General features: G+C 43.7%; 1 protein-coding gene across 1 annotated transcript in view; it reads right to left on the reverse strand.

Moving 5' to 3' along the window:
• Positions 1-17,576, reverse strand: part of ZC3H13 (zinc finger CCCH-type containing 13) — a gene marked incomplete in the record, with an annotated part of 366,958 nt that overhangs the window by 167,600 nt on the left and 181,782 nt on the right. The window contains 1 exon segment of the mRNA XM_053708001.1: positions 4,686-5,181. Coding sequence (XP_053563976.1) covers positions 4,686-5,181 — 496 coding nt within the window.

Below are 17,576 nucleotides of genomic sequence, written 5' to 3' on the forward strand. Positions count from 1 at the left end.
GGATCCCTGGATCGCGACCCATATCTTGGTAGCTTGGTACTGTAATGAGTCTGGACACCATGAGATCCATCTCCGGCGTCCCCCATCTGTTGAAAATCTCCGCAAACATCTCGGGATGGAGAGACCATTCCCCCAGATGAAACTACTGTCTGCTGAGAAAGTCCGCCTCCCAGTTGTCCACATCTGGAATATGGATCGCTGACAGTGAGCAGTTGTGGGCCTCCACCCAGTCAAGAATCCGAGATAATTCCCTCATGGCTAGGGAGCTTCTCGTTCCCCCCTGATGGTTGATGTAAGCCACCAAGGTAATGTTGACAAACCCAGAAGAGGCCAAGCCTTCAGAATGTTGATCGGGAGAAGAGATTCCTCTCGAGACCGTCGGCCCTGTTCCATCATGGCATCCCAAACAGCTCCCAATGCTGACAGACTTGCATCCGTAGTCACAATCTCCCAGGATGGTCTCAAGAAGGATGTCCCATGGGACAGGCAATCTGGACAGAGCCACCAAGAGAGCGATTCTCTCGACTGGTTGTCCAGAGAAATCTGTTGGGATAGATCTGAGTGATCGCTGTTCCATTGCCTCAGTAGTCACAGCTGAAGAGGTCTGAGATGGAACCTGGCAAAATGGCATGATATCTATGCTGGACACCATGAGCCCCAATCAACTCCATACACGGGCCACAGATGGTGAGAGTTCATGAACCATTACCCAAGCTATGGAAAGCACAAGTAATTGGGTGGGACAAATACTTATTAAAACAAGCACCTATATACCAGACAATGCTGACAGAAAGAATTTCCTACCAAACATCAGTGGAATAAGTTAGAGAAATTATATAAGAAAAAATGTAGATGCCGTGCAAATTTAGATGCCGTGCAAAATTCTTCAAACCTCAAAAATTATAATTTACGCTTACCAGATAAAATTCCTTTCCTTGCGGATAGGGAGAGTCCACGGCTTCATTCCTTACTGTTGGGAAATACTACAACACCTGGCCACCAGGAGGAGGCAGCCAAAGGCTTAAATATCCCTCCCACTTCCTCATTACCCCAGTCATTCTGCCGAGGGAACAAGGAAAAGTAGGAGAAATATCAGTGTATAAATGGTGCCAGAAGAATAAAATAAATAATTAGGGGACCGCCCTTAGACAAGAAAAAACAGGTAAGGGCCGTGGACTCTACCTATCCGGAAGAAAAGGAATTTATCTGGTAAGCATAAATGATGTTTCCCTTCCCAAGATAGGGAGAGTCCACGGCTTCATTCCTTACTGTTGGGAAAACTATACCCAAGCTCCAGAGGACACTGCATGAATAACGGGATGGAACAAAAAGGAAGAGGCGGACCCTATTCTAAAGGGGACCACAGCCTGCAAAACTTTTCTCCTGAAAGCTGTTTCAGCCGAAGGAAAAACATCAAACTTGTAAAAATTAGAAAATGTATGTAGAGAGGACCAGGTAGCCGCCTTACAAATCTGATCCATAGAGATATCGTTCTTAAAGGCCCAAGAGGAAGCCACTGCTCTAGTGGAATGAGCTGTTATTCTCTCAGGAGGATGATGATGTCCCGCTGTCTTGTAAGCTAAGCGGACGACACTCCTTAAACAAAAAGATAGGGAAGTCGAAGTAGCCTTCTGCCCCTTACGCTTCCCCGAATAAACAACAAAGAGGAAGATTGTCTAAACTCCTTAGTAGCCTGAAGATGGAACCTAAGGCGTGAACCACATCCAAATGGTGAAGTAAGCGTTCCTTCGATGATAAAGGTTTAGGACACAAGGAAGTAACCACAATCTCTTGATTGATGTTGCGATCTGACACAACCTTGGGAAGAAAACCTAATTTAGTACGTAAAACTGCCTTATCTGCATATAAAATCAGATAAGGGAACTCACATTGCAAAGCAGAAATCTCAGTAACTTTGCACGCACAGGCAATAGCCAATAAAAAGAGAACCTTCCAAGATAATTTAATGTCAACGGAATGCAGAGGCTCAAACGGAGCCTGTTGCAAAACACGAAGAACAAGATTTAGTCTCCAATGAGGAGCCCCAGATCTAAACACAGGTCTGAGCCTTAACAAAGAACTGCACGTCTAGAAGCTCAGCCAGTCTCTTGTGCAATAAAACCGACAGGGCAGAAATCTGTCACCTCAGGGAAATAGCAGAAAGGCCCTTCTCCAGTCCATCCTGGAGGAAAGATAAGGTCCTGACAACCTTAACTCTGTGCCAGGAAAAACCACGCTCTTCACACCAGAATAAGTAGGTCCTCCACCCTTTGTGGTAGATACGCAGAGTAACTGGTTAACGAGCTTGAATAAAAGTATTAATGACACACTCAGAGAAACCTCTCTTGGTTAAGACTAAGTGTTCAATCTTCATGCAGTCAGCCTCAGAGAATCTAGATTTTGATGAACAAATGAAATTTGTAACAGCAGGTTTCTACGACAAGGTAACTTCCACGGAGATGAGGACATCCCCACTAGATCCGCGAACCACCTCCTTCGCGGCCACGATGGAGCAATCAGTATTATTGATAGCCGCTCCTGCTTGATGCGGGCCACCACTCAAGGAAGAAGCGGTAATGGAGGAAAAAAGATATGAGTTTGACCTCCAGTGCACTGCTAGTGCATCTATTAGATCCGCTTGAGGATCTCTCAAGCTCAACCCGTACCAGGGTAGCTTGGTATTGAGATGGGATGCCATGAGATCTATCTCCGGCGTCCCCCACTTGCTACATATCTCTGCAAACACCTTGGGAGATATTTCTATTAGTACCCCAGCGGCAAGTCAGCCCACAAATTACTGCTATTTAAGAATTAACAGAGCTCCCATCAGCTCACTCTCCTTGACATGTTTTGCTGGGTTTCCGGGTTTATCAAAAGGCGAGGCGTCGCGAATGCAGCAGCTTTTTATGACAATCGGTCCTCCTCCTACATTAGCATACAGCAAATCACTGCCCTAAAATAATGGCCTGATTTTAGAATGACAGACTCATATGATAGACATATAGATATTGTATTGAGAGTATCGCTGTTCATTGGCACATATAAGTACGGATTTATTTTAGAGCTAGAGTTATTAGATTTGTATATTTCGCCAGGTAATGGATTAATGTTCTAATCAAAATATTAGGTGATTTAAAAATTAAAGTGAACTACTAACGGGTGTCTAACACATCATAAAGTGTACGTGCAAAATGCCCAATTGTTAATATTATATTTGGCTACTATATGTAGCAATCGATAAGTGATTTTTAGTGAAAACGCAAGTATAGTACCACATTCATAGTATTGCACTGTTATTCAAATACTAAGTTAACAGTATTTGCTAAGTACTACAAGTGTCAATTATCTTAAGCGTTACTGCAAAACCATTAGGTTTCAACATATGACTGACTCTTAACTGAGTGATTAGTGCTAACTTTCAATAATATAAACGGAAGTTTTGCCCTTTAGTTAGGATATTGAATAGCATTCAATTGGCAGGGATTTAACCCAATGTATCAGGTGAATACTCTAATTAGCAATTGTAGCAAGTAGCTAGAAGGCTTCACTTTGTGGTATTATTATATACCAGCTCTATTAAGTTGATATCCCAACAGAGCAATATAATTTAACCTAATCACGAGTGTAATATTCTAACTACCAGCAGTGGAATATGACAGAGGCAAAGCACTTAGCCTGAAACTGGTACTACCATATTTTAACTACTAGAATATAATACCCTTACTCTAATACAAGGGCAAAGTGGCAATTTAAGCTGACAGTTATACAAGCAAGAAAGTGGCAAATGTTCATCACAAATGCACAAACACTTCCACTTCATGTATAACTTATGATACATTAAATGTTGTACAGTTAACATAATAGGATACCTTCCCAATTACATAATATTATCATTCTAGGTATCATATTTGATATATACTCTATTGCCCTGAGCCAGCATTAGATATTTCTATTAGACAACCAGTGTTCTCCTGAATTACACCAGTTATTTAACTGGAATTTTTATCTGCTAGCATTTCAGTTTTAAATAAACCCTACACGTTCTAATAGATTCATATTTTAATTTGTGTGACTTTTTTCCAAACTCCATTTCACGTGAAGGTCTCAATTGAGTGCTTATATATAGTATCTATTTTGTTCAGTTTCTCCAACTGATCATTAATCAATTGTATGCTTGATACTTAGCACCTACACCACATATTATCAGTTGTATTCTGAGGCCAAATTTGACCTTATTTGTATGGTAAAGAGACCCCTAATATTTGTAGTAAGTGGTGCCATCATCCAAACCCCCTTTTTTGTAAGTATAATTTGGTTCTCAGATCAGTTAGAGCATACTCTTTCAAATGATGAGTAGATCTTTTACTTCACTTTCACCTCAAGCCTCATGAAGGAGGCAAAAGAAAATGACTGAGGCGTATGGGAAGTAGGAGGGATTTAAAGCTCTGTTGTTCCTTCTGCCTTCTCCTGGAGGTTAGGAGTGGAATATTCCCACATGTGATTGCTCATGGACTCTCAACATCTGAAAGAAAACAGTCATCTTGCCGCCTAGTGCTCAAGAACAAAGGATTTTAAAAATCTGGGAACATTTGTAGCCCTTTATAACTTTGCTCTTGAAAAGTATTACTTTTACCCACACAAATTTTTTTTTTCTAACCACAAATTAAAGTAAAATGTTTACTAACTTTGTTTTTCTGTCCTCATGTATTTCTTTTGGATTTCTTTCATCACGCACATCATCTCTTTTCTCCCTGCGATCTTCTCGCCCTTTGTCTTTTTCTTCCCATTCTCTTGGACGATCTCGTTCTCTCTCCCGTCCACGCTCGCGTTCCCTTTCTCTTTCACGCTCCCTTTCCCATTCTCGTTCCCTCTCCCTTTCACGCTCTCGTTCTTCTCGTTCTCTTTCCCGCTCCCTTTCTCTTTCCCGCTCTCTTTCTTTGTCTCGCTCTCTTTCTCTATCCCTCTCACGGGCTCTTTCACGCTCTGTTTCCCGCTCTTTTTCTCTTTCACGTTGCTCTCTTTCACGCTCTCTCTCCTTTTCCCTCTCTTTCTCCCTTTCCCGCTCTCTTGCTCTATCATCTCTCCTGTCCTCAGTGCGTTCCACTCTACGATCCTCTCTTCGCTCATCACGCTCCTCATCACCCCTTCCTTGATGTCTTGACGGTGAAGTCTGTCTCTGATCTGGAAAACAGTATTTAAAAAATAAATAAATAAATTGCAAACACAAAGATGATATATATATATATATATATATATATATATATAGATCACTATGTGGGAAAAAGACAAATCGTTTAATTCCCTGCATTTCTTACTTATCTGGCACTAGTGGAACTTCCAAGATATATATCTAGCTTGCATTGTGTGGCTGTTTTAGGATCCCAGGTATTGGAATGGACCTTGACGAGGTACCTGGGCTTGTCCCATTTGGCAAGATGCGGTTACTAACCTTTCCATTTTTGCTTTTAAATCTTAGCTGAGAGCTTGTAAGTGAGTGCTGGGTTTTCTCTGTGTGTTGTAATTTGTTTTGTAATTTTCCCTATGGTTCTCGCACCCAGACCTGTCTGGGGTTAACTGCTTGTGACTCTGGGGACAGCACAGCTTCCTGTCTTGAACATAATGATTTTCTTTCACATACACTATATATATATATATATATATATATATATATATATATATATATATATATATATGCATATGTGATTTAAAACCGCGATTAATTGGCGCGATTTAAAAACTGCGAGAGTATGCACTTTTTAGACCCGCCCCCTATGACGTACAGGAGGGGGCGTATAGGCTAGCCCTCCACTGCCGAGTAAACCGGGTCTGTCTCTCCCAGTGCAAGCACCTTCTCTCCCCTCTCACTATGGCTGTCTTGACTAGAACTTCTAAGTATGGACTCCTGGACCACCTGCATGATCACTGGGTACGTGTACAGGCTGAGCTAACAGGGGAAAGCCTAACCCTGACATCGGAACCAGAACCTTGTGGAGCACTCAATGGTCTCAGTAATTATCAATCAGATTTAGCAGAAGTCTTCTGACCTTTCCTAGAACCAGAAAAGAACAAATAGACTAGACGTCTTCCTGAAATCTTTATTAGCTTCAACATATTTCAAAGCTCTTACCACATCCAAAGAATGTAAGGATTTCTCCAAAGAATTCTTAGGATTAGGACACAAGGAAGGGACAACAATTTCACTATTAATGTTGTTAGAATTCACAACTTTAGGTAAGACTTCAAATGAAGTCCACAAAACCACATTATCCTGATGAAAAATCAGAAAAGGTGATTCACAAGAAAGAGCAGATAATTCAGAAACTCTTCTAGCAGAAGAGATGGCCAAAAGGAACAACACTTTCCAAGAAAGTAGTTTAATGTCCAAAGAATGCATAGGCTCAAATGGAAGAGCCTGTAAAGCCTTCAAAACCAAATTAAGACTCCAAGGAGGAGAGATTGATTTAATGACAGGCGATACGAACCAAGGCATGTACAAAACAGTGAATATCAGGAAGCTTAGCAATCTTTCTGTGAAATAAGACAGAAAGAACAGAGATTTGTCCCTTCAAGGAACTTACAGACAAACCTTTATCCAAACCATCCTGAAGAAACTGTAAAATTATAGGAATTCTGAAAGAATGCCAAGCAAATTTATGAGAAGAACGCCATGAAATATAAGTCTTCCAAACTCGATAATAAATCTTTCTAGAAACAGATTTAAGAGCCTGTAACATACTATTAATCACTGAGTCAGAGAAACCTCTATGACTAAGCACTAGGCGTTCAATTTCCATACCTTCAAATTTAATGATTTGAGATCCTGATGGAAAAACGGACCTTCAGACAGAAGGTCCGGCCTTAATGGAAGAGGCCAAGGATGGCAACTGGACATCTGAACACGATCCGCATACCAAAACCTGTGAGGCCATGCTGGAGCTACCAGCAGTACAAACGACTGTTTCATGATGATTTTGGAGATCACTCTTGGAAGAAGAACTAGAGGCGGGAAAATATAAGCAGGTTGGTAGCACCAAGGAAGTGTAAACGCATCCAATGCTTCCGTCTGAAGATCCCTGGACCTGGACAGGTACCTGGGAAGTTTCTTGTTTAGATGAGAAGCCATCAGAACTATTTCTGGAAGACCCCACATCTGAACAATCTGAGAAAACACATCTGGGTGGAGGGACCACTCCAGCGGTTGTAAAGTCTGACGGCTGAGATAATCTGCTTCCCAATTGTCTACAACTGGGATATGTACCGCAGAAATTAGATGGCAAGATGAATGCAGTATGGAGAAAAATCTGCATTCAGTCGACCTGTCATTGGCTACAGCAGAATAAAGTGAAGGTTCTGGAGTGGCCATCTCAGTCTCCTGACCTCAATATCATTGAGTCACTCTGTGGAGATCTCAAACATGCAGTTCATGCAAGACAGCCCAAGAATTTACAGGAAATGGAGGCTTTTTGCCAGGAAGAATGGGCAGCTTTACCATCTGCGAAGATAAAGAGCCTCATCCACAAATACCACAAAAGACTTCAAGCTGTCATTGATGTTAAAGGGGGCAATACACGGTATTAAGAACTGGGGTATGTAAACTTTTGATCAGGGTCATTTGGGTAGTTTCTGTTGTCATTATGATTTAAAAAGAGTTAACACAGTTGATTTATAATAAATGGCCCCAGCCAAACACTAACCATGAGTGAAAGAAAAGTTTGTGCGTTATCATTCATATTCTCTGAAAAAACTGAATTTATGTTTACCTGATAAATTTCTTTCTCCTACGGTGTGTCCGGTCCACGGCTTCATCCTTACTTGTGGGATATTCTCATTCCCTACAGGAAGTGGCAAAGAGAGCACAACAGCAGAGCTGTCCATATAGATCCCCCTCTAGCTCCGCCCCCCAGTCATTCGACCGACAGTCAGGAGAAAAAGGAGAACCATAGGGTGCAGTGGTGACTGTAGTGTACAAAAACAAAAATTTTAAACCTGACTAAAAGCCAGGGCGGGCCGTGGACCGGACACACCGTAGGAGAAAGAAATTTATCAGGTAAACATAAATTCTGTTTTCTCCTACATTGGTGTGTCCGGTCCACGGCTTCATCCTTACTTGTGATAACCAATACCAAAGCTTTAGGACACGGATGAAGGGAGGGAGCAAGTCAGGTAACCTAAACGGAAGGCACCACTGCTTGTAAAACCTCTCTCCCAAAAATAGCCTCCGAAGAAGCATAAGTATCGAATTTGTAAAATTTGGCAAAAGTATGCAGAGAAGACCACGTCGCTGCCTTACAGATCAGTTCAACAGAAGCCTCATTCTTGAAGGCCCATGTGGAAGCCACAGCTCTAGTAGAATGAGCAGTAATTCGTTCAGGAGGCTGCCGTCCGGCAGTCTCATAAGCCAATGGGATGATGCTTTTTAACCAGAAGGAAAGAGAGGTAGCAGTAGCTTTCTGACCTCTCCTCTTACCAGAATAGACGACAAACAATGAAGATGTCTGTCTGAAATCCTTTGTTGCTTCTAGATAGAATTTTAAAGCACAAACCACATCTAGATTGTGTAACAAACGTTCCTTTTTAGAAACTGGATTAGGACACCGAGAAGGAACAACTATTTCCTGGTTAATATTCCTATTGGAAACCCCCTTTGGAAGAAAACCAGGTTTGGTAAGTAAAACGACTTTATCTGTATGGAACACCAGATAGGGTGAATTACACTGCAAAGCAGACAATTCAGAAACTCTTCTAGCAGAAGAAATAGCAACCAAAAACAAAACTTTCCAAGATAGTAACTTAATATGTATGGAATGTAAAGGTTCAAACGGAACCCCTTGAAGAACTGAAAGAACTAAATTTAGACTCCATAGAGGAGTCACAGGTCGGTAGACAGGCTTGATTCTGACCAACGCCTGTACAAACGCCTGAACATCTGGCACGGCTGCCAGACGTTTGTGTAACGAGACAGAGCAGATATCTGTCCCTTTAAAGAACTAGCTGACAGACCTTTCTCCAAACCTTCTTGGAGAAAGGAAAGAATCCTTGGAATTCTAATTTTACTCCATGAGTAACCCTTGGATTCGCACCAATAGAGATATTTCTGCCATATCTTATGGTAAATTCTCCTGGTTACAGGCTTTCTAGCCTGAACCAGAGTATCTATAACTGATTCCGAAAACCCACGCTTAGATAGAATCAAGCGTTCAATCTCCAAGCAGTCAGCTGCAGAGAAACTAGGTTTGGATGTTCGAATGGACCTTGCACTAGAAGGTCCTGTCTCAATGGTAGCTTCCATGGTGGAGCCGATGACATATTCACCAGGTCTGCATACCAAGTCCTGCGTGGCCACGCAGGAGCTATTAGAATCACCGAAGCCTTCTCCTGTTTGATCCTGGCTACTAGCCTGGGGAGTAGAGGAAACGGTGGAAAGACATACGCTAGATTGAATGACCAAGGCGCCACTAATGCATCTACCAATGTCGCCTTGGGATCCCTGGACCTGGACCCGTAGCGTGGAACCTTGGAGTTCTGACAAGACGCCATCAGATCCAGATCTGGAATGCCCCATAGTTGAGTTAACTGGGCAAAGACCTCCGGGTGAAGTTCCCACTCCCCCGGATGGAAAGTCTGACAACTCAAATAATCCGCCTCCCAGTTGTCTACTCCTGGGATGTGAATTGCAGATAGATGGCAGGAGTGATCCTCCGCCCATTTGATGATCTTGGATACTTCTCTCATCGCCAGGGAACTCTTCGTTCCTCCCTGATGATTGATGTACGCTACAGTCATGTTGTCCGACTGAAATCTTATGAATTTGGCCTTCGCTAGTTGAGGCCAAGCCAGGAGCGTATTGAATATCGCTCTTAGTTCCAAAATGTTTATCGGGAGAAGAGATTCTTCCCGAGACCATAGACCCTGAGCTTTCAGGGAGTCCCACACCGCGCCCCAGCCTAGGAGACTGGCGTCGGTCGTGACAATGATCCACTCTGGTCTGCGGAAACTCATTCCCTGCGACAGGTGATCCTGAGCCAACCACCAGAGAAGCGAGTCTCTGGTTTCCTGGTCCATCTGTATCTGGTGAGACAAGTCTGCATAATCCCCATTCCATTGCTTGAGCATGCACAATTGCAGTGGTCTTAGATGAATTCTGGCAAATGGGACAATGTCCATTGCCGCCACCATTAGACTGATAACCTCCATGCACTGAGCCACAGACGGCTGAGCAATGGCATGAAGGACTCAACAAGCTTTTGAGAGTTTTGACTTCCTGACCTCCGTCAGAAAGATTTTCATTTCTACCGAATCTATTATTGTTCCCAGGAAGGGAACCCTTGTGACCGGGGACAGAGAACTCTTTTCTACATTCACCTTCCACCCGTGAGACCTTAAAAAGGCTAGAACAATATCCGTATGAGCCTTGGCTCTGGGAAGAGACGACGCCTGTATTAAGATGTCGTCTAGGTAAGGTGCTACTGCAATGCCCCGCGGTCTTAGTACCGCTAGAAGGGACCCTAGCACCTTTGTGAAAATTCTTGGAGCGGTGGCCAACCCGAAAGGAAGGGCCACAAACTGGTAATGCTTGTCCAGAAAGGCGAATCTTAGGAACTGATGGTGATTTTTGTGGATTGGAATATGCAGGTATGCATCCTTTAGGTCCACAGTAGTCATGTATTGACCCTCCTGGATCATAGGCAGAATTGTTCAAATTGTTTCCATCTTGAATGATGGAACTCTGAGAAATTTGTTTAGGATTTTTAAGTCCAGAATTGGCCTGAACGTTCCCTCCTTTTTGGGAACTACAAACAGGTTTGAGTAAAAACCCAGTCCTTGTTCTGCTTTTGGAACTGGGTGAATCACTCCCATTTTGAAAAGGTCTTCTACGCAATGTAAGAATGCCTGTCTCTTTGTCTGGTCTGAAGACAAGCGAGAAATGTGAAACCTTCCCTTTGGGGGAAGGTCCTTGAATTCTAGGAGATACCCCTGAGAGACAATCTCTAAAGCCCAGGGGTCTGGAACATCTCTTGCCCAAGCCTGAGCAAAGAGAGAGAGAGTCTGCCCCCCACCAGATCCGGTCCCGGATCGGGGGCTATCCTTTCATGCTGATTTGGTTGGAGCAGCAGGCTTCTTGGCCTGTTTCCCCTTGTTCCAGCCTTGCAATGGTTTCCATGCTGGCTTGCGCTGGGAAGTGATACCCTCTTGTCTAGAAGCTTGAGAGTTAGAAGCTGGTCCGTTCCTGAAGTTGCGAAAGGAACGAAAATTAGACTTATTCTTTGCTTTGAAAGGCCTATCCTGTGGAAGGGCATGGCCCTTTCCCCCAGTGATGTCTGAAATAATCTCTTTCAACTCTGGCCCGAATAGGGTCTTACCCTTGAAAGGAATATTAAGCAATGTTGTTTTTGACAACACATCCGCCGACCAAGATTTTAGCCAAAGCACTCTGCACTCCACTATTGCAAAACCTGAATTTTTCGCCGCTAATTTAGCTAATTGAAAAGCGGCATCTAAAATAAAAGAATTAGCCAACTTCAGTGAGTGAATTCTGTCCATGACTTCATCATATGGAGTCTCCTTCTGTAGCGAATTTTCTAGTTCATCGAACCAAAAAGACGCCGCTGTGGTGACAGGAATAATGCACGAAATTGGTTGAAGAAAACCTTGCTGAACAAAAATTTTCTTAAGCAATCCTAATTTTTTATCCATCGGATCTTTAAAAGCGCAACTGTCCTCTATTGGAATAGTTGTGCGCTTAGCTAATTTTGAAACTGCCCCCTCTACCTTAGGAACCGTCTGCCATGCGTCCCTTCTGGGGTCAACTATGGGGAACATTTTCTTAAATATAGGAGGGGGAACAAAAGGAACACCTGGCTTCTCCCACTCCTTAGTCACTATATCCGCCACCCTCTTGGGTATCGGAAAAGCATCAGCGTGCACAGGGACCTCTAAGAATTTGTCCATTTTGCACAATTTCTCTGGAATCACCAAAGGATCACAATCATCAAGAGTAGCTAGCACCTCCTTAAGCAGAGCGCGGAGGTGTTCCAGCTTAAATTTGAATGCAACTATATCAGGCTCTGCCTGCTGAGAAATCTTTCCTGTGTCAGAAATTTCTCCTTCAGACAGGCCCTCCCTCACCGCCAAATCAGATTGATGTGAGGGCATAATAGATAAATTATCCTCAGCGTCTGCCTGCTCATCCTCTGTATTTAAAACTGAGCAATCGCGCTTTCTAGGATAAGCTGGCAGTTTGGATAAAAAAGCTGCTAGTGAATTATCCATTACTGCTGCTAATTGCTGCATAGTAACCGCCATTGGCGCGCTAGATGTACTAGGTATCGCTTAAGTGGGCAATGCTGGAGTTGACACAGAAGGAGAAGATGATGAACTATCTCCACTACCTTCATTTAAAGAATCATCTTGGGCAACATTTTTAAATGTGACAGTACTGTCCTTAATTTGTTTGGACCCTATGGCACACTTCGCACAAACATTTAATGGTGGAACCACCTTGGCCTCCATACACACAGAACATAGGTTATCTGAAGGCACAGACATGTTAGACAAACCTAGGCAGCTTTTTAATGCAAGAAAAGTAATTTTATACAAAACCGTTACTGTCTCTTTAAATAATAAAGGAGCACACTTTATTACTGAAACGTCAGAAAAACATCAAAGAAATATCCGATCTTTCTGAAATTTTCACCGTAGTGTCTTAAAGCTATGAAAGTATTGCACAATAATTTTCAGACCAATTGACCCTTAAATGCCCAAACCAGAGCTAATAACAGCAATTAACCGGTTAATACACTACAGTCCCCTGCCACAGTCTCCACCGCAGCTTTTACCTTCCTTATGGGTTAACCAAAAACAAAATAAACCTCTTATAAGTCCTTTTCTAAGCCTCTTGACCTTCCACGTGAAGCTGCATGAACCTCCTGATGAAAAGCAACTGCGCAACTGAGGCGCGAAAATGAGGCCTCCTCCCTCTGCATTCCAGAGTGAAGGGGCCTTTCTGACAAAAATAGGTGTCTAAACGGCTGCCAGGCGCAAATAACATACCCAAAAGTGTTTTAAAGTTTGAAAAAACACTTCAAAGTCACATAAACATGATAAAAAATCAACGACTTAGCCCACAATAGTGTCAACCAGCAGAGAGCCCAAATTATAAGCCTTAATTCTGTTACTGAGTCTAAGAAAATGGCTTACCTATCCCAGAAGGGATAACTGACAGTCTTCTAGCATTACTTGGTCTTGTTAGAAAAGTGACTGATCGTACCTGAAACAGATAAGCCTGCAAACTGTTCCCCCTTGAAAGTTCTCTGGTTTAACAGTCCTGCGTGGGAACAGCAATCGAATTTAGTTACTGGTGCTAAAAACAGAATTTATGTTTACCTGATAAATTACTTTCTCCAACGGTGTGTCCGGTCCACGGCGTCATCCTTACTTGTGGGATATTCTCTTCCCCAACAGGAAATGGCAAAGAGCCCAGCAAAGCTGGTCACATGATCCCTCCTAGGCTCCGCCTACCCCAGTCATTCGACCGACGTTAAGGAGGAATATTTGCATAGGAGAAACCATATGGTACCGTGGTGACTGTAGTTAAAGAAAATAAATTATCAGACCTGATTAAAAAAACCAGGGCGGGCCGTGGACCGGACACACCGTTGGAGAAAGTAATTTATCAGGTAAACATAAATTCTGTTTTCTCCAACATAGGTGTGTCCGGTCCACGGCGTCATCCTTACTTGTGGGAACCAATACCAAAGCTTTAGGACACGGATGAAGGGAGGGAGCAAATCAGGTCACCTAAATGGAAGGCACCACGGCTTGCAAAACCTTTCTCCCAAAAATAGCCTCAGAAGAAGCAAAAGTATCAAACTTGTAAAATTTGGTAAAAGTGTGCAGTGAAGACCAAGTCGCTGCCCTACATATCTGATCAACAGAAGCCTCGTTCTTGAAGGCCCATGTGGAAGCCACAGCCCTAGTGGAGTGAGCTGTGATTCTTTCGGGAGGCTGCCGTCCGGCAGTCTCGTAAGCCAATCTGATGATGCTTTTAATCCAAAAAGAGAGAGAGGTAGAAGTTGCTTTTTGACCTCTCCTTTTACCGGAATAAACAACAAACAAGGAAGATGTTTGTCTGAAATCCTTTGTAGCATCTAAATAGAATTTTAGAGCGCGAACAACATCCAAATTGTGCAACAAACGTTCCTTCTTTGAAACTGGTTTCGGACACAGAGAAGGTACGATAATCTCCTGGTTAATGTTTTTGTTAGAAACAACTTTTGGAAGAAAACCAGGTTTAGTACGTAAAACCACCTTATCTGCATGGAACACCAGATAAGGAGGAGAACACTGCAGAGCAGATAATTCTGAAACTCTTCTAGCAGAAGAAATTGCAACTAAAAACAAAACTTTCCAAGATAATAACTTAATATCAACGGAATGCAAGGGTTCAAACGGAACCCCCTGAAGAACTGAAAGAACTAAATTGAGACTCCAAGGAGGAGTCAAAGGTTTGTAAACAGGCTTAATTCTAACCAGAGCCTGAACAAAGGCTTGAACATCTGGCACAGCGGCCAGCCTTTTGTGAAGTAACACAGACAAGGCAGAAATCTGTCCCTTCAGGGAACTTGCAGATAATCCTTTTTCCAATCCTTCTTGAAGGAAGGATAGAATCCTAGGAATCTTAACCTTGTCCCAAGGGAATCCTTTAGATTCACACCAACAGATATATTTTTTCCAAATTTTGTGGTAAATCTTTCTAGTTACAGGCTTTCTGGCCTGAACAAGAGTATCGATAACAGAATCTGAGAATCCTCGCTTCGATAAGATCAAGCGTTCAATCTCCAAGCAGTCAGCTGGAGTGAAACCAGATTCGGATGTTCGAACGGACCCTGAACAAGAAGGTCTCGTCTCAAAGGTAGCTTCCAAGGAGGAGCCGATGACATATTCACCAGATCTGCGTACCAAGTCCTGCGTGGCCACGCAGGAGCTATCAAGATCACCGACGCCCTCTCCTGATTGATCCTGGCTACCAGCCTGGGGATGAGAGGAAACGGCGGGAACACATAAGCTAGTTTGAAGGTCCAAGGTGCTACTAGTGCATCCACTAGAGCCGCCTTGGGATCCCTGGATCTGGACCCGTAGCAGGGAACTTTGAAGTTCTGACGAGAGGCCATCAGATCCATGTCTGGAATGCCCCACAGCTGAGTGACTTGGGCAAAGATTTCCGGATGGAGTTCCCACTCCCCCGGATGCAATGTCTGACGACTCAGAAAATCCGCTTCCCAATTTTCCACTCCTGGGATGTGGATAGCAGACAGGTGGCAGGAGTGAGACTCCGCCCATAGAATGATTTTGGTCACTTCTTCCATCGCCAGGGAACTCCTTGTTCCCCCCTGATGGTTGATGTACGCAACAGTTGTCATGTTGTCTGATTGAAACCGTATGAACTTGGCCCTCGCTAGCTGAGGCCAAGCCTTGAGAGCATTGAATATCGCTCTCAGTTCCAGAATATTTATCGGTAGAAGAGATTCTTCCAGAGACCAAAGACCCTGAGCTTTCAGGGATCCCCAGACCGCGCCCCAGCCCATCAGACTGGCGTCGGTCGTGACAATGACCCACTCTGGTCTGCGGAATGTCATCCCTCGTGACAGGTTGTCCAGGGACAGCCACCAACGGAGTGAGTCTCTGGTCCTCTGATTTACTTGTATCTTCGGAGACAAGTCTGTATAGTCCCCATTCCACTGACTGAGCATGCACAGTTGTAATGGTCTTAGATGAATGCGTGCAAAAGGAACAATGTCCATTGCCGCTACCATCAACCCGATCACTTCCATGCACTGAGCTATGGAAGGAAGAGGAACGGAATGAAGTATCCGACAAGAGTCTAGAAGTTTTGTTTTTCTGGCCTCTGTCAGAAAAATCCTCATTTCTAAGGAGTCTATTATTGTTCCCAAGAAGGGAACCCTTGTTGACGGAGATAGAGAACTCTTTTCCCCGTTCACTTTCCATCCGTGAGATCTGAGAAAGGCCAGGACAATGTCCGTGTGAGCCTTTGCTTGAGGAAGGGACGACGCTTGAATCAGAATGTCGTCCAAGTAAGGTACTACAGCAATGCCCCTTGGTCTTAGCACAGCTAGAAGGGACCCTAGTACCTTTGTGAAAATCCTTGGAGCAGTGGCTAATCCGAAAGGAAGCGCCACGAACTGGTAATGTTTGTACAGGAATGCGAACCTCAGGAACCGATGATGTTCCTTGTGGATAGGAATATGTAGATACGCATCCTTTAAATCCACCGTGGTCATGAATTGACCTTCCTGGATGGAAGGAAGAATAGTTCGAATGGTTTCCATCTTGAACGATGGAACCTTGAGAAACTTGTTTAAGATCTTGAGATCTAAGATTGGTCTGAACGTTCCCTCTTTTTTGGGAACTATAAACAGATTGGAGTAGAACCCCATCCCTTGTTCTCTTAATGGAACGGGATGAATCACTCCCATTTTTAACAGGTCTTCTACACAATGTAAGAATGCCTGTCTTTTTATGTGGTCTGAAGACAACTGAGACCTGTGGAACCTCCCCCTTGGGGGAAGTCCCTTGAATTCCAGAAGATAACCTTGGGAGACTATTTCTAGCGCCCAAGGATCCAGAACATCTCTTGCCCAAGCCTGAGCGAAGAGAGAGAGTCTGCCCCCCACCAGATCCGGTCCCGGATCGGGGGCCAACATTTCATGCTGTCTTGGTAGCAGTGGCAGGTTTCTTGGCCTGCTTTCCCTTGTTCCAGCCTTGCATTGGTCTCCAAGCTGGCTTGGCTTGAGAAGTATTACCCTCTTGCTTAGAGGACGTAGCACTTTGGGCTGGTCCGTTTCTACGAAAGGGACGAAAATTAGGTTTATTTTTTGCCTTGAAAGGCCGATCCTGAGGAAGGGCGTGGCCCTTACCCCCAGTGATATCCGAGATAATCTCTTTCAAGTCAGGGCCAAACAGCGTTTTCCCCTTGAAAGGAATGTTAAGTAGCTTGTTCTTGGAAGACGCATCAGCCGACCAAGATTTCAACCAAAGCGCTCTGCGCGCCACAATAGCAAACCCAGAATTCTTAGCCGCTAACCTGATTCTGTCCATAATCTCCTCATAAGGAGGGGAATCACTGTCGACCGCCTTTATCAGCTCATCGAACCAGAAACATGCGGCTGTAGCGACAGGGACAATGCATGAAATTGGTTGTAGAAGGTAACCCTGCTGAACAAACATCTTTTTAAGCAAACCTTCTAATTTTTTATCCATAGGATCTTTGAAAGCACAACTATCCTCTATGGGTATAGTGGTGCGTTTGTTTAAAGTGGAAACCGCTCCCTCGCCCTTGGGGACTGTCTGCCATAAGTCCTTTCTGGGGTCGACCATAGGAAACAATTTTTTAAATATGGGGGGAGGGACGAAAGGAATACCGGGCCTTTCCCATTCTTTATTAACAATGTCCGCCACCCGCTTGGGTATAGGAAAAGCTTCTGGGAGCCCCGGCACCTCTAGGAACTTGTCCATTTTACATAGTTTCTCTGGGATGACCAACTTGTCACAATCATCCA

Source organism: Bombina bombina, chromosome 3, assembly GCF_027579735.1.
Source record: "Bombina bombina isolate aBomBom1 chromosome 3, aBomBom1.pri, whole genome shotgun sequence".
Taxonomy (NCBI): Eukaryota; Metazoa; Chordata; class Amphibia; order Anura; family Bombinatoridae; genus Bombina; species Bombina bombina.